The sequence below is a fragment of the Hippocampus guttulatus genome, chromosome 11, assembly GCF_054856545.1.
Source record: "Hippocampus guttulatus isolate MCC_2025c chromosome 11, RoL_Hgut_1.0, whole genome shotgun sequence".
NCBI classification, from domain to species: domain Eukaryota; kingdom Metazoa; phylum Chordata; class Actinopteri; order Syngnathiformes; family Syngnathidae; genus Hippocampus; species Hippocampus guttulatus.
The window spans coordinates 13,008,164-13,024,302 of record NC_141271.1 but is presented as its reverse complement, the minus strand read 5'-3'; the positions used below and the strand labels follow the sequence as shown (position 1 = coordinate 13,024,302).

The window sequence follows — 16,139 nt, the reverse complement described above, 5'->3', positions numbered from 1 at the left end:
GTACAAAAACAAACGCTGGCGGCACCTCATGGGCTCACAGCAGCCTTGTAGTTGGTGATATGAAGGGAGAGGAGCACCTAAACCGCATGAGATGAAGATGTCTCGGCATTAATACCAAGCAAGGCATCCATAAAAAGTGGAGTAATCATTTGACCGGGCTGTGGTACTGTCACACTAACATACACACACGCACACACACACAAAACTGTGAACACGCTATCACCTTCATGCCGCATCAAAGATGGCGTCTTGGTGGAAGCGTGCAGCTTGTCAAATGTGCAGACGTACACTAAAGAAGCCAGTAAACACGATCAAACTGTCAATGTTTGCTGCACAGATCTACTTCATTTGACTTGGTCCTGCAACTTGTGTGCTCCTGCATATTTAGACGAGGCAGGCAAATATAAGCATTTCCCCAACGGCTGCAGCTGAGTGGCAGCTATTTGAAAGTTTGTATTGTTTCTTTAGCTCTTCTGATGTTGCCATGACAACGTGAAGGCAACAGGAAATGGGGCGGGGGTCGGCTGCTACACAAAAAAAAAAAAGAGGAAAAATCACCCATACGGTAGTGGTTACGGTTGGTTAGATACAAAAATACATGACGAGGTAGAATGCGAAGCTCGAACCCAAGCCAGAATGAAGAAAAGCTTCGGCATCTTTATCACTACAATGCAAGGCACGTTGTGTCAAACCTCCACACCATTCATGATCCAGGATGTTAGAAAAATAAAAACCGATCCATGGATGACAGGGAAAAAGACGTAGGGACCACAGACCAATACAGGAAAGGCGTGAGGTGAGAGCAATGCAAGGAAGGCATAGAGAAAGAAGCACTCTTGCAGGGAAGACGTGAGGGGAAATAACCAATATAGGGAAGGCACCGGGGAATAGAACAAAGCCCAATGAAAACAATCAATCAGACCAACACAGGGATGACATTGGGGAGAAAAAAACTAATGCTGAGATACTGTAAAATTGGGTTGGACTCAATGGAACAGTTTTACTTGCAGGAAAGGAGTCATTTTGTGACCATTGGAAGTTTTATATCTGATTGAATAGCTGACATACGGGGCCCCTCAAGGGTCACTTCTTAGACCCTTTTTGTTTCGTCTGTATGTGCTACCGTTGGGTCAAATTCGAGAGAACTTTAATGTTGACTATCATGGCTATGCAGATGATATGTAATTGTGTCCCAAGATGACGACAGTTTGATTGAGGTGTTGTGTCACTGTCCAAAACAAATAATTAACCTAAATTTCACAAATAAAACAGGTATTTGGGGGGTCAACAAAAACAGGATTGCTTTTAGTAAAAAACTTTAGTAATTGTCTTTTGGATGAAATACTGAAGCTTGTGTTCAAAAAATTTTGCGAACGGCACACACACTGTGCTGTATGTTACACATACAGTACATTTGACAATAAAGCTTATCCAATCCACATCACCGGGGACATTCACTTTAGAGAGACAAAAACGATGGAAGAATAGCAATATGGAAAAATGATATAGGGAAAGAAAGCGAAAGGCAAACCCTCTGTACAATATGTTGGTGTTATAACAGTGCAGAGTTCTTCTGTCACACAAAAAAAAAGACATCTGCTCTCACTGTCACAATCAAAATGTAGATAGCATGCATTTTTCACAGGGGACAGGATAGGGCGGAAGCGGCTTACTCTTATCAGTCCATTCTCTCAGCCAGGACACTTCACATCCACCGCGACAGGACAGCCAGAATGTCACACTGGTACTGTATTACGACTTGCGTGAAGGATTCGACACAGAGCGGTGACAGGGATATGATAAGGGGACAAATGCTGCTCCAGAACACTGCTGAAGGTGGTCCCCAGGGGGCACTGCGGACCAGTTGCTCTTAGTTCAAGTGCGGGCTCATGCTCTGTCAATATTTGAATTTCTCTGTTCAGCGATTGAGAAAGGTTAAAATTGTAAGTACAACGGCGCAATTTAATGACTCTGAGTTCCTTTAAAATGATGGCATTTAAATGTATTTTCATACAAAATAATACAAACTAATACATTGGGTTAGCAAACACTTTTCTAAATACAAAGATGCTTTACAAGGAGTAAAATGAAATTATATTTAGTCTATTATTAGTCTTTTCATGCACCCTGTAACCTGATAACATGATAAGCTGGCCACTGTAGTAACCGCTGTCCCTGAAAGGGTTACAATAGTGTAGGCGGCCTACTGCCCGAAGACAGCTGGGATAGGCTCCAGACCCTTGTGAGGAAAAGCGCATTAGAAAATGGATGGATGGATATTATTTTAATATAAATATTATTTTTGACATTTATTTAAATTCAACATTATATTTAATACTATCTCAAATATGCGTACATCCATTAGTTACCTGTGTAGCAATTATTTAGAATTAGTTTGAATATTGAAGCAGCCGTACTAACCAGTCGACCACTGTGCGGCCTACATTTTGCCCCTCATACCGAAATAAAGTAACCAAAATAAAACCTTTACATTTAACAATGTTGATCTGACAAACAACTGTTTGGGTTTTTTTTTTCCAGCCCGCGAATATGACATACTTTCACGAGCAATTATAAGATGCCCCTGTGTATTCTTTGTGGTAGTCTATATCCATATATTTCCAGCAGGGAGGTGGGGTGGTGGTGGTTTGGGGATACAATAAATATAAGTTTGTTGAGAGCTCATTTGACAAGGAGCAGAACAGGCTATTACTTTATTTTGTGCCATTTAAGTTGTTTTTATTTCGTCCTCCCCGGTTTCATCCAGCAGATGCCGGTGTGTCTCTGGGGAGAATAACAATAATGCAGGCCGGACAAAAGAAGACAGACTGCTCTCACCAGTTTAGAGTGTTGCATGCAGTCTGAGTGGATATATGGGGACGAGGCAATCCCCTCAACGAGTTTGGACTTGAACCCTTGTCAAATGCTGTGACTAAGTCAGCACGGGTGCTTTTTGAAATATATACAGTAAAGGGGAGGGTCACAAACCACTTACACCGCGGGAATATCATCACATGTGCTCTTTCTTCATTTTAATATCAAATTAAATCCGGAATGAAATCAGTTTACAAAAGAATATATATATATATATATGGGCGGCCCGGTAGTCCAGTGGTTAGCACGTCGACTTCACAGTGCAGAGGTACCGGGTTCAATTCCAGCTCCGGCCTCCCTGTGTGGAGTTCGCATGTTCTCCCCGTGCCTGCGTGGGTTTTCTCCGGGTACTCCGGTTTCCTCCCACATTCCAAAAACATGCATGGCAGGCTGATTGAACGCTCTAAATTATCCCTAGGTGTGAATGTGAGCGTGGACGGTTGTTCGTCTCTGTGTGCCCTGCGATTGGCTGGCAACCGATTCAGGGTGTCCCCCGCCTACTGCCCGAAGATAGCTGGGATAGGCTCCAGCACCCCCCCCCCCCCCGCGACCCTAGTGAGGATCAAACGGTTCGGAAAATGGATGGATGGATATATATATATATATATATATATATATATATATATATATATATATATATATAGGATGCAATTCTGACAACACATCGTATTTTTTCTCTGACAGGCATCGCCATGGCAACTATTCCGCAGGTCAACTTAGAAATGAGGCTGACTGAGAGGAAACTACTCAAAAAGCTGAGATGATTCACACCAGACTGGACTCCCTTGTTTTTTTTTTTTTTTTGTACTTTTAGGTGAATAATACGCAGTCATCAGAGCAGAGCTGTTCTCTGTAAGAAAGTCATTTCATGGCTTGGCTCGTTTCCTCAAAAAGAAATAAATAGCTTCTATTCTAGTCTTGCACACAGATGGGGCATTAAACTTTGATAAAGATGATGCAAGAAAAAAACAGGACCATTATATTTGTCTTTAACTTATCCAATTCCATTAAATGCGAACATCTGGTAAGATCAGGGTAAATGATCATGTATAGGATCATTGTGGAATGTATTATGGTTTCTATTTTTGTCATTTAAAAAAAGAACTTTTTGAAATAATTTCTTTTGTCATTTATGAACCCTTTTTTTCCCTACATTTTTTGGGGGGGCCACATTTTCTTCTGGGGCAAAACACAAACACACTCACACATGCATTCAACAATTAAGATTGTTTTCCTGTGACTTAACACAATACAGGTTTAAACAGACGCGGGCAATGTCCAGAAACTTCCCTCTGCTCGTCCATTTTCCCGTGACTCATTTGAAGAAAATAACCTACAGAGTCATTCGACAGTTTGAGGGTGTCAAATAAAAGTGGGCTAAGATTGTTTACCCAAGTGGAAATCCTTCAGGCAAGCATTTAATCTCACACTTCTTGTTTCATTTCTGATGAAGAGTGCTGGAGACAGCCATAGCAGAGAAATACATTTGAATAGGGAAGCACTTGCGCACACTCACGCACACACATTTCAAAGTCCAACTTGAATTTTCAGAGTTGAAGCGCAAAAACTCTCCTCTTCCGGTGTGTGTGGTTAACTTCTGTAGCGGGTCTTATAACGTGTCGAAATCACCGTCTGTCCAAATATGAGTCATGTGCGCACACATACACAGATGCACGTCACTGCAGACCGCGAGACCACACTGCACGTCTTCGTGCAGAGCAATATTCCATTTTGGACCACAGACGCTTCTCCACCCCCGACAGATGAAGTCTGCTTTATGGTTCATGCACATAAATATGCATCTGACTCTTTGTAGGATAGGACATGAGAACATATCAGGGGTGTCAAACTCATTTTTGTCGTGGGCCACTTTGGTGTTACATCTTCCCTCGGAGGGCCTAAATAAATGTTTATGTATTATGACTTGTACACAACAAATTGATGGATTACCAGTTTTGAAATCAGTCAAATCAACTGTAATAGTTTGTTCAATTATTGTTTGAGTGAGTGTTAACAGGGTATCAAAATTTAAATTTAAATCTAAACGTTATTTATTACACATGACAGATTTCAGCAAGGATCATGCAAGTTGATACACATGATTTGCTTTCGCGGTTCACATAAAATGATGTGGCGGGCCAGATCTGGCCCCCGGGTCTTGAGTTTGACACCTGTGCTCTATATCAATACATTTCGTATCAATACAACCCATTTGCTACACAGTCATCCGAACTATCCATCTGGTGGAACTGCAGTGAGGGGGAAAAAATTAAAAAAGGCTTGCAAAACCTAACATTTGGAACTGAAGAAGCCTTTTAGATGAAAGGTCAAACGTCTTCAACAAACAAGAAAAGTCCAGTTGCCTCAAATGAACCTTTGCAGATTACCAGGACACGAATGATTGAAAATCGATCCAGACAACTTGCGACATGGCATGTTGGCCCATAGCAAAAGCAAACCTTCAGAATCGTGTGCGAGCAGTACTTCAGTCCAATCAGTCCCATTGTAAATTAGCTCAAAAGGTTCCATTCATTATGCATTAATGAATGGAACAGGCGACGTACAAATATGATTATACACGACATAATATTTGTTCCACTTCTCCCCAGGTGACTGCTCAGTCGTCCGTACTGCGTTTTGTCTTCAGTTGATGCCGCTCCGTCCACAAAGACTGACCTGGCTTCCTTTCGGACGTCTTGGCCCGACGCAGCTTGAGCACCAACGCAAGGATGACCAACAGTGAGCAGAGCGCAACAGCCACAGGAAGGCCGATCCACAAGCCTGAATGACATGCTGAGCGAGGGTCACTCTCTCCTGCACAGACGGTAAAGAGTTACATGACCTCGTCACACGTATGCAGTACATATACATTTTTTACTCCTCATTCCTATTATGTAACTCAATAAGAAAAAAAATACATAGTTGAAAGACACATTTACAGATGGAATAAGCATTTGGAATTATTGTTTCCGTTGCATTTACTGATGCTTTACTCTTTTATTTTGATTCTTTGTCCAATCTATTTTGACTATTTTTTTTCACATGCAGTATTTCCTAAGTGAAGTTCTTTATGTGGTATTGATATGCAAGGAGTCCTCGAATTGCCATTCTACAGATCACCCAAAATTACACCAAAGTCAGACCACACTGTAATCTAACATCCATCCATCCATTTTCAGATCCGCTTTATCCTCACAAGGGTCACGGGGGGTGCTGGAGCCTATCCCAGCTGTCATCGGACAGTAGGCGGGGGGCACCCTGAACCGGTTGCCAGCCAATCGCAGGGCACAGAGAGACGAACAACCATCCGCGCTCACACTCACACCTAGGGACAATTTAGAGTGGCCCATTAACCTGCCATGCATGTTTTTGGAATGTGGGAGGAAACCAGAGTACCCGGATAAAACCCACGCAGGCACGGGGAGAACATGCAAACTCCACACAGGAAGGCCGGAGCCGGGATCAAACCCACGACCTCTGCGCTGTGAGGTCGACGCACTAACCACTTGAACACTGGGCTGCCTGTAGGCTAACAATAACATACAAAAAAAATAACGACAGCAAGTATGTCAGTAACTGAGTTTGTTGTCTTGTGCCACGTGACGATGTATTCTTACACCATGGGCCATCGGCCATTGCTAAATGGCACTGAGGACTGCCGCGGGCTGAGGACTCCCTGTCCACCGTAATATGCTTTCTTGATATTCTTATTTTCAGTCATACGAAAACAAAAGAGTTGCATTTGAATTTTTCTTTCTCGTAATTATACAACTCATGAAGTTACCTTGCGAATAGACGCTGATATTCGAATAGCCGGAACTCTCTACTGCTGCTCTCCTCCAGCCATGGGAGAGAGAAGGGAGCCACTCTTCCACCTCGCAGCAATAAAGACCGTGATCTGAAAGAGTGGGCTTCAACACGGTGAGGCTGAATTGGTTGGGCAAAGCGTGAGCAAATCTCAGCCTCTCTCGTCTCTCAAACCAAAAGTCTTTTAAGGTTGAGTTTCTATACGACGTGAACACAGCTTGCCGTTTGGTCTCTCTCTTCTCCTGCCAATACCAGGTGACCTGGAACTCGGAATCCAGGCTTGATTGTTGGCTGATGTGACAAGAGATGGTGAAATCCTGTGATGTGCTCACGTTCAATGCCAACTCTTCTTTTCGGACAGACAGGTTGGTGTCTGTCAAAAGGACCAAAAATGATAAATAAGACATTCTTTAGGTTGACCGGGAAAACGAAATAAAGATTCATCATAAGTCTGCTGGGATGTCGTCAAGCCTGTGGCCATGAATAGGAAAAGTAGGAGAAAATGCCAAATATGCTCCTACCTGTAAATTTCACAGACAATACGATGGGGCCACCATCAGCTGAAGCCTTCTGCTCCCATTGGCCTTCACGTGCAACTTGGTACTGCTCCACCCGACACTGGTACGTCCCACTATCCCCCTCGTGGATCCTCTGAATTTCAAGACCGAAGACGCTCCGGCTGGGTCTGGACAGACGAAGCCTGCCCTGCAGGCCGTGAAGAACCTTGCTCTCCGGATATCTCAGTAGGCCCGTGTGATCAAGCTCCAATAGCGGCACGGCAGAAGATCCAAGCTTGGTGTAGAACCAGGTGACTTTGTAGAAACAGGAATCGCTGGATGCACCCGAGATCAGCTCACAGTTGAGTTGCACGTTGTCTCCTTCTTTTGCAACGTCTTGTTGCTCTTTGTTAGCCAAAAGCAGATCAGTGGCTGCACGAAGGAGAAATCCTAGTTAATCCACGACAAAATAGTGTGAGGTGCATGGAACATAAAAGATCTCACCAGGCTCAATAAGTGTCAGCTGAGTGGTTCCGGAAACCGATGGGAGATTGTACCATTCGCCACGAGGATCTTGCAGCCACTCCTCTACCTCGCACACATAAAAACCTTGATCTGAGATTTGAGAATCCCGAATGGTTAACTCAAAATGAAGATCCTTAGTTCGCTGCATGCTGATTCGCCGGCTGTGGTCCACTGTCGATGTTACGATGGAGTCTCGATTCGAGGTTAAGACGGTCACGTTTTGGGTCTGTTGTTGCAGAATCCAGGTGACGGCGTAGCGAGAAGATCCAGAGCGAGACGATTGAACTGAGCATTTTATGGTGAAGTCACTGTTGATATTTGTTGTCAAGTCAGGACTGGGTGTCAGAATAAGGTCACTCTCTAAGAGAAGGAGAGACAGGGAAGAGGTTTTATCCAAAATGGCTCATGTACTAAGTAAAAGGTAAATGGAACCTCATGGAATTTGTTGTCACTATTTTGAAGGGTATTTTCTCCCTTGAAATCATTTTAGACTTGCAGCAGGGCCCCTCTGACCACTTTCATAGAACGTCAAGAGTTTGGTTACTTTGCTCACACCTAAGCGGACTGATCTCGGTTCGCCTTAACCCTATAATGCCTTCTGTATCATATTTGATACATGCATTTTCATTATGTAACTCATTCTTTATATTCAATTCAATCATCCGTATCAAATTTGATACTGCAGGTTTAAAATATGATTTTCCCCAAATTATCATTTTCAGATGTAATCTACATAATGCTTATCAATGTTATACAACAAATATCTAAAACAACATGATACGACAAAAATATCTTTGTGGATTTTGTTAGCAGGTTTAATGAACATCTCAGTTCCCAAAAGTCAGATTTTTTTCTCGCTATTCCTTGATGGGTCAGGCATTAAACGGTTTAAACTGAATCACAGATAACACGCGATCCATTTCACAGACAAAATGAGCATGTCTGCAATTAAACTGCGCAACAGAAAATTCAATAATTTAGACAGTCCCTCAATGATCATCTTAACTATGTCCTACTTTCAATCAAATGTTGACATGTCAATTATGGTTTTCTCTACTGACATTTCACTCATTCAAAGTTTGACATCCATCCATCCATTTTCCGATCCGCTTATGTTCACAAGGGTCGCGGGGGGTGCTAGAGTCAATCCCAGTCATCTTCGGGCAGTAGGCGGGGGACACCCTGAACCGGTTGCCAAGTAGAGGAAAAAAAGTCTAAAATCTTCATTCAAGCTATTTTCCCCATTTTCTTAATCGCTCTGCCTTCGTCGGACGACATAAAAGGGTTTGTTTACTAGCGGTGCAACAGGAAGTCACTTAAGCTTTCGTCACCCTGAAATACACGCGACATCTTGGCAAAGAGGTCAACTGAAACCTTTTGCGTCAAGCAACTTGGATTGCTTTGAGATATGCTTTGCAAATAAAAATATCCCATAACAGTACCGCGAACAAAAAACGGTTCGTCATCACATCGTAACCAAGGGGGTTCATGGTTCCCATCAGAGAGTTCTGAGTTCGATTGGTTTCCCACCTGGGTTCTGCACCATGACCATCAGCAGGTTGGATGGCGACAGCTTCTTGTGAACGTTCTTCTGGAAAACGGACACCCGGCACTGGTAGCTCCCTGCCTCCCTGTGGCTGGCACCATTGATAAGAAGGTAGTAAATCCTCTCACTGGGTCTGTTGTCAACCCTGAGGTGGTAGCGTTGCTGCTCTCCAGACCAGCTGACGGCACCGTCATAGTACATCGTCAAGATGTTGTCTAAGGTCGACGTGCCCCGCTGCAGACTCCAAGAGAGCGTTATGGCGAGATGTGGCCCTTTGACACGGCACATCAATTCCACATTGTCTCCCACAGTCAATACGCTCTTGCGACTGATCAAATTCACGCCCACAAACGAATCTGGAACACAAAATTTTCGGGGCCGGTAAGAATGGCAAGTCGTGCAATCTATGATCATCTTGGTGGGCTAGCCAAGCAATTGATGTTGCGAAATTCACCAAGCACACACGTTGTTCTGGACTTCCATCGGGCATATAGAAGCTACAATGTGTTGATGCTTGAAAACTAACCCAAAGGGGCCACCGTCAACTTGGTCGTGGCTGATTGGCTATTGGTCTTGCTGCGACTGTTCCATTCAAACACCACACACCGGTACATGCCCGAGGCATCCGGCGTGATCTCATCAAGCTCCAGGATGAAGATGTCGTCCGCAGGTCGCGTAGCTTTGACCAGATTTGAGACCTCGACAGCGGCCGTCTCCGTGACACCCTCCTGACTTAAACCGATGAGAGCGGTGAACGTGGGTTTCTGCGCTACGTTGCGCTGCCAGCTGACGGAGAGCTGGCCCTTGAAGCCGCGCACTTTGCAGGTCAGCTTGAACGCGTCGCCTTCGTTGACATGCACGGTGTTTTGCATTTCGACGAAGAGTCCACTGGCTGTAATGAGAAGAGATATAACGTGTGAATCCACTGTAATCGCATGTTGGCAATTTTCTTCTGCTGCAAACTGCAGTTTACGTTGAGAAAAACAAGATTTTTTTGAAACTTCACCCAGATTGAAAACTGTTTTGATCTTCTTTTTCCTAAGCCTTTTTCCACTTAACTGCTGGGTCAGCTGCCCTTCTTTTTATCTTCCAGGATATCCTTTCATCCAAGATATTTGACTCAGACATCTTAATTTATATTTTTGACAAGGATGTTCTCACTGCATGTCCTTCCTGACATCAACCAAAAAAAATAGCATGGGCCTTTATTCATCCAAGACAACTTTCTCTCAGGGCAGGTACCGGTAGTTTGTTGTCTGTGTCCCGAGAGCCCAGCAGATCGCTCAGCTTCATTCCGCTGACAAACCGCCTGTCGCAGTGTGGGTATTATCAGTCGTTAGTGTGCATTTTGTAAGCGGTTGGACACTTCCAAACGGCACACGCGACCTTCCCACTGTGTCTGGATGCATTTTAAGATCATACCAAGGAGTAAGGAAGTGCTCTTGACCACTTCTGTTTATGAAATAAACAATTAACATTTAAAACCGACGCTGCAGATGTTGTAAATGCGTGGCTTGGCACAATGAACACATTTTCTCTTTTTCGAGGAACAGTCTAATAGCATTGAGGATGAGGGGTGGCAGCGGCCCAACAGATTCAGTAGATAAGAGCCACAGGGAAAAGACTGGCTATCTTTTTCACAGCTTTTCCCCCAACAAACCGTCTTGTGTATAAGGATCATGATGTATGATGAGTGTGTGTGTTGCTGTGTTTTCTGCAACTGTTACTGATTGGCATTAAAGTTTGTGTCCTACTGCTTTGACATGTAATGGACAGCCAGCGAAAAACATTGTAGGTACAACCATGCACACGTGGACGTAGTTGGATATACGGTAATAACGCGACCTGAAGTTGAGACGCTAACGAGCAGGGAGCTGGAGTCTTGGGGTTCGCCTTGCACCAAGTCGCCTTGCTCTCCTATTTGTTGGGGCCACACTCGGCACGCGTACGCTCCCTGGTCTTCAGTGCTGACAGGCTGCAAAATAAAACGGTAATCTCTGTCCCCAATCCTGCTGGCCCTGAGCTCTCCTTGCTTCTCTCGCTGGTTGTACTCAGGCCGCACAGACAGAACGCCCGTGGGGCCTATTCGGGCCATCTCGACACCTGCCCGCAGCCAGGCTACGGAGAAAAACTTTTCCTCCGGCTTTTGTGTGTCAATACTGCATGTTAGCAGCAGCTCCTGCCCTTCCTGCAGAGATGTCTTCTGCACCGACAGTCTCACCACCACAGAGACCTTGTCTGGCACGAGCTCTGTACAGCCACATAAAAGGGAAAAAGTAAAGAAAAACGAAAAAAAAATTTAGCATAGCGACATAAACAACACACCCCACATCCTGTCAGGAAGCCACCACAGAAGAGGAAGAGCAAATTTATATGTCAGCTCATCCAGCATGTCGAACAGATGGTGTGCTTAAGCAGCGTCTCACCTATAGCCCACTCACTGAGACTGAAGGTGTGCCTCACAGATCCATCCCAGCTCCATTACTTTTTACAATTTACATAAATCAATATTCTGCAAATGTCTTTACCTTTTTTATGTAATGCATCTTCAACTTGCCTTTGATACTCTCCAACCACGTTTTTAAGATTTCAAAGTGGTTTTGAATGCGAGCAAAGCAAAAGCTGTCATTTTCTGACGACATTATACTCTAGATCATTATCGCAATTTTTTTTTCATGAATTTTATTTTGCTGCTAGATAGTAGGCATGTAAACTCAGATTTGAAACAAGTAGTCTTGGGAAAAACTGACCGGTCAATTCAAGCAATTCTATCAAGTGATGTTGTATCTGGTAAAAATTGATTTCATGTGATCTTTACCCCCCATCAAGCAATTTTCACTGCCGTTTCACAGAACGCCACTGATTTCATGGATTACATAGATTATATTATAGATTTATCATGTTGGCCCGACTGCTGTAATTATGTTGAAAAATAACAAGTGAGCTTAATTTTCACCTATATGTGATCAACAAAATGTAAATAAATGTCCATGCCCACTTTTGATTGTAAAAAAGAAAAATAATAATAATGATGTACAAATAGAAGATACAATCTTATTCACAGGGCAACATGGTTTGCTGAGGTTTAGGGTTTCAATTCCGGCTCTGGCCATCCTATGTGATGTTTGCATTTTCCTTGGTTTTCACCAGGCACTCCATCTTCAACCCACATCCTCAAAACATGCACACTAGGTTAACTGAAGACTCTAAAGGTGTGAAAGGCCGGAGGGCCTATATTATGTGGATTGCAAAAGCAAATTATATGCGTCAACTTCAACAATCTTTGGTAAAATCGGTCTCAAAATTGGAAAAGATCATGTGCAATAAATAGTAATGCTGAGATTTGGCAAGATTTTTTTTTGTGTCCTTTTTATTGTAACTACAACAATAGTTGAACAAACTCTGATTTAGGCCTTTGATGGCAAAACAACTAATTCGTCAATTTAATGGTTATATCGCTGGCGTAGGGACGAAACCTCCATTGTCACAACTTGGTAATTTTCATTTGTTTTCACAAATCTACACTCTTGGTCAGTCTCCATGTGTAGGTGCTACTGTATTTGTAAAGAATATCGACTCATTTAAAGTGTTCACAATGGCTAGCTATCTTTGACGATGCGATGACAATGGTTGATGACTGGATCTCCGAAAAAGTGAAAAGTTCCTGACCTCTGCCTTTCACAGCTAGCGTGGTCTCCTCTGTAGTCTTCTGTGTAAGCGAGTACCAGGACAGATCGGGATCCTCGATCCACTCTTGAGCGTGGCAGTAGATCCGCCCCGCATCCGACGGCTCCAACCGATCCATCGTCAGCCTGTACGTGGCCTCTCCGACTTTATCCAGTCTTATGAGGCCGGCTTGGTAGCGCCCTTGAAATTCCGGGCCTGGCCTTACCGTGAAGTCTCTGTCCAAAGAGATGATGAGCTGTGCGTCGTCATCATCGCCCTCCTTGCGGAGATGCCAGGCAATAGACAGATGGGTGTGCTGGATGGTGTTGCTGGAGGCTTGGCATGTTAACGTGAGCGTTTCACCCTGGTTATAGCGCAGCGAGGTGGAGGTGGCTGAAGAAACACTCAGGGAATCGTCAATCACTGCGGCGACAAGAGGTTACTGAAGCACCATCGTACCGGCAATGTCAGTTTTGGATGAATGGCAACTGATTACCTTTCACGGTAGTTATCACGCTGTAGATGCCATCATAAGTATATTCGGGGTTGATCACAGCACAGTCGTATTCCCCTTCATCGTCTTTCTGGAGACTTTTTATCTCAAAAAGGACGGAGTTGGGCGTTACATGCGTCAAGGTGATGTCGTTGCCTCTATTGCGGTACACTGCATAACCAAAGGTCGGGTCTTCGGTGCTAATGATGTTCAGGACCATTTGCTTCGCGGGCTTGGTGAAGCGGAATTCAAATTCTTTCCTGGAGTCGACATTGGCGAATCCGCTCACGTTGCAGGAAATGAAGAGCCGAGAGCCGGCCACACGGTACAGCGGCCCAGCCTGGATCTCAGTAAGCACTCTGGCATTTCCTGAGTATTGCATAGGAATTAAAAAAAAAATTGCATTAAAAAAATTGTAGAGTGAATCTCTTCTTATTCGCGGTTCGTTAATCACAAAATCACCCCCAACACTGGCTAACTGGAAAATAGAAATTAGTGTCAATGAAGTATGGTGAGGTCATACATCTGCACTGCGGTACTAAAATCATTGCGTGTTAGGAATAATGGTCGAAGATGATGTAGAAATTGTTTTGGGGGATCATATTTTATGATGTATTTATGATTTAAAATATCAATAAAGGTGACTAAAAACATTTTCGGGTAGAAGCACACTTACTCGTGGCAGGGCTCAGTCTCTATCGCCCTCATTCGCTTCTTTAAAAAAAAGTACATTTATATTTCATTGAACTCATTTGTCAATAAATCAATTTGCCCTGTTCAGTGAATGTCCCTTGACAATGAACAAAGTATCTATGGATCCATCTATCTCTCATCTCGATGTACAATTCAATCCCCCCCCCCCCAAAAAAATTTTGCTGTTGCAGACTGCAAATTTCCCCAGTGTGGGACAAATAAAGGTTATCTTATCTTATCTTAATGTTTTACTGATGATGAAATAAATGATTGTAGAAAAGTAAATTTTATATGAGAAATACTAATAAAAATTAAAAAAAAAGTAAAAAATGCCTGTGTAATATTTGGTTTGGTTGCGGATTTAAAACCAGTTGATAATTGTGTATTATTTTGGACTATTTTGGTGAAGTTTACATTCTGCTTTTTCTTTAGCTTTTCTCTAAAACAAATACCAGAATTCATGTAAGCACTTACATTTCACCGGTACAGTACTTGACTTCTTTTACATGTACAAAGTGGCCGTAAAGAAAGTTGAAACCTGTAGCTAACAAAGGTTTTTGGGTAAACAGTCAATTATGAAAATCTGTTTTTGAGCCCTTTGATAAAACACTCAATTAAAAAAAAAATCTGGATCATATCTAGTTTTTGTTTTTTCTTTTTGTAAAATAGAAAATATACTCGAGTCTTCTTTGAAAAAGAATACACATGAAAGTTTGTTCACAATTTAAATCATTTTCTTTAGTTTTATCTTCACGATCCATCACGGGAGACCTTTACAACAGCAGCAATTAAATGTATGACATACCGAGGAGCAAAAGAGTTGCCATACACAGGAGCAAACAAGGAATCCATAAGTGCAAAAAGAAATTCAGCATCCTGAATCAGCTCGTTGACTGTGTCAATGCAAAGCATATTGTGTGTGTGTGCGTGTGTTTGAATGTGTTCTCACGTGAATTTAAGTGGCTTGTGTTTCCTGTGAGCAATCAAGAGGAAGTGCGAAATACTGTATATCCTGCACATAGATTGATTTACCACGATACACAATTAAGTCTGATTGTCACTCATGGTTAAATGCCCCTGTGTTATTTTCAGCGGGGGTATTTGGGGCTTGTAATACAAAATAAGTGTCTAATGTCCCACTATCTTGTCATTAGTAATAGTTTGGAAAAAAAAATATTACATTACCTCAGTGAAGATGTGGTAAAAGGTGAATGGAGCCCATCTATTTAAAAAAAAAAAAAAGGTTTTATTTGTCTCATTGGCATACATTTTTCAAATCATATTTTTATGATCACTTCCATAATCTGGAGTAAAGACACATCAAATGATTCACGAAGGTTAAAATTCAACGAAAACAAAACCAACGATAAAATAATATATAGCCTCTTTCCAATGACAACACTGACACCTAGTGGGAAAAGAGATCAATAGCACTACCATCGATCATGTCCCTCAAGGAGTAATCAACACGCGTTTATAATACAGTAGATGAATATAGATGATCGAAAATCGCGATTGGATCTGAATACAATAAGGACTTTCTAAAAATAAAAAAGGAAGAAGTGATTGTAACCTGCAACTTTTTTTTCTTTCCTGGTAATGATAACATACGATGGCCTTTATTTTAACTTTTTTTTCTTTCTACCGGTATCTATCAATATATCTATCTATCCATCCATCTATCTATCTATAAAGGCGGCACGGTGGACAACTGGCTCACAGTGCAGAGGTGCAGGCTTGGATTCCGGCTCTGGCCTCCCTGTGTGGCGTTTGCATGTTCTCCCCTTGCCTGCGTGGGTTTTCTCAGGGTATTCCGGTTTCCTCCCACATTCCAAAAACATGCATGACAGTCTGATTGAACACTAGTCTAAATTGTACCTAGGTATGAGTGTGATTTCATAATTTAATGTATTAATTAAAAATGTAATACAATTGCACTTATTATAAACACAAATTTACAAAACTATTACAGTTGCATAATAAAACATATATCATTGTAAACGTTAGATCCATAACTTTATAATATATTCATGAAGTG

General features: G+C 42.5%; 1 protein-coding gene across 2 annotated transcripts; it reads right to left on the bottom strand.

The window, feature by feature from the left end:
* Nucleotides 1-4,274: 4,274 nt before the first annotated feature.
* LOC147198135 (immunoglobulin superfamily member 3-like) lies at nt 4,275-15,020 on the bottom strand. 2 transcript variants are annotated; one of them, XM_086124172.1, is made up of 10 exons: nt 14,907-15,020; nt 13,412-13,777; nt 12,919-13,338; nt 11,095-11,499; nt 9,776-10,141; nt 9,234-9,605; nt 7,683-8,063; nt 7,203-7,610; nt 6,659-7,054; nt 4,275-5,688 (listed from the first exon to the last, which is right to left on the bottom strand). In XM_086124172.1, exons 1-10 carry the CDS (start codon nt 14,974-14,976, stop codon nt 5,492-5,494), a joined length of 3,381 nt encoding a protein of 1,126 aa, XP_085980298.1. In that variant the 5' UTR covers nt 14,977-15,020; the 3' UTR covers nt 4,275-5,491. The 2 variants fall into 2 exon arrangements, with proteins under 2 accessions (XP_085980298.1, XP_085980299.1); XM_086124173.1 differs by lacking the exons at nt 13,412-13,777; nt 14,907-15,020 and having other exon boundaries at nt 12,919-13,061; nt 13,142-13,331.
* Nucleotides 15,021-16,139: the final 1,119 nt, after the last annotated feature.